The sequence below is a fragment of the Triticum urartu genome, chromosome 7A (genome assembly GCF_056163025.1).
Source record: "Triticum urartu cultivar PI428250 chromosome 7A, HENAU_Tu73, whole genome shotgun sequence".
Lineage (NCBI taxonomy): Eukaryota > Viridiplantae > Streptophyta > Magnoliopsida > Poales > Poaceae > Triticum > Triticum urartu.
This window is the reverse complement of record NC_141879.1, coordinates 450,713,812-450,718,785: the sequence shown is the minus strand read 5'-3', so window position 1 is coordinate 450,718,785 and position 4,974 is coordinate 450,713,812. Positions and strand designations below refer to the sequence as shown.

General features: G+C 45.5%; 1 protein-coding gene across 1 annotated transcript; it reads left to right on the top strand.

The window, feature by feature from the left end:
• Nucleotides 1-937: 937 nt before the first annotated feature.
• On the top strand, nt 938-4,682 carry LOC125519157 (tryptophan synthase beta chain 1). The gene is made up of 5 exons (XM_048684040.2): nt 938-1,376; nt 1,962-2,318; nt 2,503-2,945; nt 3,028-3,122; nt 4,272-4,682. Exons 1-5 carry the CDS (start codon nt 1,035-1,037, stop codon nt 4,445-4,447), a joined length of 1,413 nt encoding a protein of 470 aa, XP_048539997.1. The 5' UTR covers nt 938-1,034; the 3' UTR covers nt 4,448-4,682.
• The last annotated feature ends 292 nt before the right edge of the window (nt 4,683-4,974 follow it).

Here is a 4,974-nt window from a genome sequence, read left to right as displayed (position 1 = left end):
ACCCAATTTGAATTGGAGACCGATTGCGAGGCCTTAAAAATTAGTAAGCTTAGTATAGTTGACCTGGCCAAAATTCGGCTAAATAATTTGTAAATTGAAGACATCAATTAGAGAGGTTTGAGAAATTGTCAACCCAGTCAAATTGGGTGAGCCAATCTCAATTGGAGGCCTCGATCGAATGTGAGCTCTTTAAAATTAGCGAGCTTAGTGTTGTAGAGAATGTTTTTGGCCCCCTTTCTTTGGTTTGGAGATTAAAATTAAAATCCGCGCTTATTGCTAGAAACCATGTTCTGCATTAACTCATTAAACTTCTACCGTCAAAACCATGCCCACATTAACTCAATTAAATAATAAAATCTCACCCAAACCTAAACAAAATTAAAACTATCCTTGTTTTGCCCTATCCATATCCAAATCAACTAAAATCTAACCAAACCTAAACAAAATAGAAAGCATCCTTGTTTTCCTCTGTCCATATCCAAATCAACTAAATTCTTACCAAAACTTCAACTAAATCAAAACTATCCTTGTTTTCCTTACTCATACTCAAATCAATTAAAACTATCCTTTTTTATGGTTGTCTTAGGTGGCAAATTTATCAATACATATCTTACAACGGTTGAAGATGCCCTAACGCAATGGTCGGTGGAGGATGACCCACGTAGGACCAGTGACGTGGACCCGAGCGCAGACACACACAGAGAGTGCTGTACTACAAGCGGCTCTGCCAACGCGACGAGAGAGGCTGCCGTCCAGGCCCGGCTCCCAGATCTTGTGGGCCCTACCATAGAAGAAAAATGATCCTCGACCGCACCCGGTGCACCAACACCGGCGCCAGCCCGCAGCCCCCTGCCGGCACGCCAGGCTCACGTGTCCCACCACCAACCCCGCGGGAAATGTTCCAAGGCGACCGGTTTATATACCCGCCGGGTACACCCTCCTCGTGTTAAGCCACCACCCACTCTTCATCATTCTTTAATCCCCTCCGATTTCATCCCTGCCTTCTTTCTTCTCTCTGCCACTCGCCGCAGCAGATGGCCGCCTCGGCAATCAGAAACCCTAGCCCAGCCGCCGCCGTCGCCGCGCCCCTGCCCTCCCGCGCCGTGCTGCGGATGGTTTCGCCGTCGGTCCGGAGAGGCGCGTCCGTCGTGGCGTCCGCGTCAATGCGGCCGGCCAAGGCGGTCACGGCCGAGGCGCCCTCCCCCGTCGCCGAGAGGGTGAACGGGGCCGAGGTGGCGGGGGCCGGCATCGCGAGGCCCGACGCGCTCGGCAGGTTCGGCAAGTTCGGGGGCAAGTACGTGCCGGAGACCCTCATGCACGCCCTCACCGAGCTCGAGGCCGCCTTCCACGCGCTCGCCGACGACGAGGACTTCCAGGTAGCCCCATGTTGCTGAGGATCTGGTGCATTCATTTTTGTGCGATTCATGGTATTAGAGCGTCAGCGGCACCATTTCGTGTGCGATATAGGCGATTTGATGGCTCATATGCAGGAGGATTTTATCCTGCCTGCAGATATGGGGTTTTGCGTGTATTGCCGTTTGATTTTATCATTATCTTTTTAGCTATTATTTGTTGGAGTTTTGCCATGTTTCGGTTGTGGTAGTTGGGAGCGGTCACATCTAAATCGCACAACAGATTGTCCTTTGAAAGGTTGTTCCACTGTATTTGTTTTGCCAGCAGATTCGGCTTTTATTTAGTCCCTTTCTGGGAGCCGCCTCCACATACCTTGGGAATGTGTGTTTGACTGCATTTGATTGGTAGTTGCGCCGATCAGAGAGGGAGTGCGACCATAGGACCTTGCCTTTTGTGTATGGAATCAAAACTTGGAGAATTTGGGTTTACGATAGTCATGTAGTATTGCCCTGTAATCAAGCGAATAAATAAATGCCAGCCATGTTGGATAGGGAGATTCTGGAAAGGCAGGTATTTGTGTTTTGACACCACATTTCTTCTTTCTGCAGAAAGAACTTGACGGTATCCTCAAGGATTACGTGGGCCGCGAGAGCCCGCTATACTTTGCGGAGCGCTTGACGGAGCACTACAAGCGTGCTGATGGCACTGGCCCACTGATTTACCTCAAGAGGGAGGATCTGAACCACACCGGTGCTCACAAGATCAACAATGCTGTGGCACAAGCTCTGCTTGCCAAGAAGCTTGGGAAGCAGCGTATTATTGCTGAGACTGGTGCTGGCCAGCATGGGGTTGCCACTGCCACAGTGTGTGCTCGGTTTGGTCTGGAGTGCATCATCTACATGGGTGCACAAGATATGGAGAGGCAGGCGCTTAACGTTTTCAGGATGAAGCTTCTTGGGGCAGAGGTATGTGCGGAGCTTGTATCATCCGTATGCCTTATCTCTGGAGAATATGCCTTTGTGTTTCCAATTATCCGTTGCGGCTATTACTTATTTGATAAACCAAGCTGTGAGATGTAGAATGCTGCTGTGGAAGAATTCTTGTTAGGCTTATTCGTTTGTTTCTCATCATGTGTATGTCTTCGCACAGGTAAGGCCAGTACATTCTGGGACTGCAACGCTGAAGGATGCTACCTCGGAGGCCATCCGTGACTGGGTCACCAACGTAGAGACCACACACTACATTTTGGGCTCAGTTGCGGGTCCACACCCATACCCGATGATGGTGAGGGAGTTCCATAAGGTGATCGGCAAGGAGACCCGTAGACAGGCGATGGACAAGTGGGGTGGCAAGCCTGATGTGCTGGTTGCTTGCGTTGGTGGTGGATCAAATGCCATGGGTCTCTTCCATGAGTTTGTTGATGATCAGGATGTAAGACTGATTGGAGTGGAGGCTGCTGGTCATGGTGTAGACACTGACAAGCATGCTGCAACATTGACAAAGGGGGAAGTAGGAGTTCTCCATGGATCTCTGAGTTATGTATTGCAGGATGCTGATGGACAAGTTATTGAGCCCCACTCCATCAGTGCTGGGTAAGTATTTTGATGTTAAGTTGGAAGCATTTTTCTTTTCTTACGTCAAGTGGGCTTATTATCCATTGTTTCAATTTCATAGGTTGGATTACCCAGGTGTTGGACCTGAGCATAGTTTCTTGAGGGATATTGGACGTGCTGAATATGATAGTGTGACAGATCAGGAGGCATTGGATGGTATGTTTCTCTACCATTTCTTTTTCCTTGTTTTCTTGTCATTCTTGATCGCTTGCTCTATTTATCCTGCATACTGGCCGCAGTTGATTTTCATCCAATTGACTTCTAATCCATCTACTAAATGCTGATAGTAGTTCTGAATGACATACTGAGTGTTTTCATATATCTTCATGTGAGTGGAACAAGTCTCTGGTTTAGGCACTATCACTGGTCTAGATTTACATGTGAATTTTGATGGTACACAGTAGGCATTACTGAAGGTTAAAACTCTTGAGATAGTAAGTTTCAGTTTACAGCTGTTGAACTTGTTTTATAATATGATGTGGAAAAGTAGGCAGGTAAGCAGAAAAAAATGGTTAGCCAAACGGAAAAAAATTTAAGTAAATGCTGGTTGGAAAAGCTGGATTATCTGAATCCATCTCGATACCATACACTACTTGAGTCATCAGAAAGTGACTGTTTTAAAACGTTCTGAATTGTTAGTTTATAAACCTTCACTGACTAAGTCTGCAACGCGAAATGAATGGCAAACACTACTTTAGGCATCTGAAAGTGACTGTATTATAGAAAAATAACAGCTGCTGTTTTAAGATGTTATGAATTGCTAGCTTGTAAACCTTCACTGGGTAATTTTAAACACGTGGTCAATTGCAATACATAATGAATGTAGGAGAGAAATAACACGTGATAGTTTTGACATGCTGAATCAATGGCATGTATGTGCACGTGGTTCATGTTGCAATCTTTAATACTTCAGCACACAATGAACGTAATACCAACGCATCTGCAAGCGACTGAATTATAGAAAAATAACATGTGGTGTTTTTTAACATGCTGAATCCACTAACTTAACATGCTTGATGTTTCCATCTTAGATATTGGCTGCAAGTAACCACATTATTGAAAAATAAGATGGTGGTAACTTGGCAGCTTCCATTTCCTGACCCGACAGTGTTTAAGTAATAGGCTTGAATGTTGCAACAAATAATGATGTTATAGTGGGAGTCTGGGATATTGTAGCTTTTAGTACCGTGAACCTAATTGTCTTAAGCCTGCTGCTGATTTCCCTGATCGATTGAGAACTGATTCAGTAGCCTAAACAGTCTCCCCTGTCATGTTCAGCATCTAACTCCTTCCCATGCTATGCAGCTTTCAAGCGCACCTCTCGGCTGGAGGGCATCATCCCTGCCCTGGAGACATCCCACGCGCTGGCTTACCTGGAGAAGCTCTGCCCAACACTGCCGGATGGTGTGAGGGTGGTTCTCAACTGCAGTGGAAGAGGAGACAAGGATGTCCACACAGCCAGCAAGTACCTTGAAGTCTAGAACTCCGGAAAGACTAAACAATGGTGGCTTTCCTATCAGCAGTTTTGAAAGCGAAAAAAGAAAGCAATTGCTTAGAGTTTTTCTTTGGGGTATAATATGTGGGTACAAATAATCCTGGAAGTCGGCCAGTCTATAGCTAATTTAGCTTGGTTTGTTGAATTTTATCTAAATAAAAATATGTTGTATGTTAAACTTGGTAAATAAAGGCTGTTTGTGTGCCATGCATTACTCTCAATCTGACGTGTTCTTTTTGCCTTGTGATGATTTTGCTGTGTGTTAAACACACAGAGAAGATTTGGTTGGATGGCTTTCTTACCTAGCCAGTTGCTGCCCGTAATTGCAACCTCACCAACAATTCATGAGATATTTTTACTGTTTTTCTTCTTATTTTGACTCAACAAAGCATTTGAACTGAGATTGCAATCTTCCGGTATTACCTGCAGTGTCTTTGAAACCTTCCTAGCTTCGGAAGGTTGTTTTTAGGCGACATTGCTTCTGAAGGTGATCTTCACTGTTTGGAACACTAA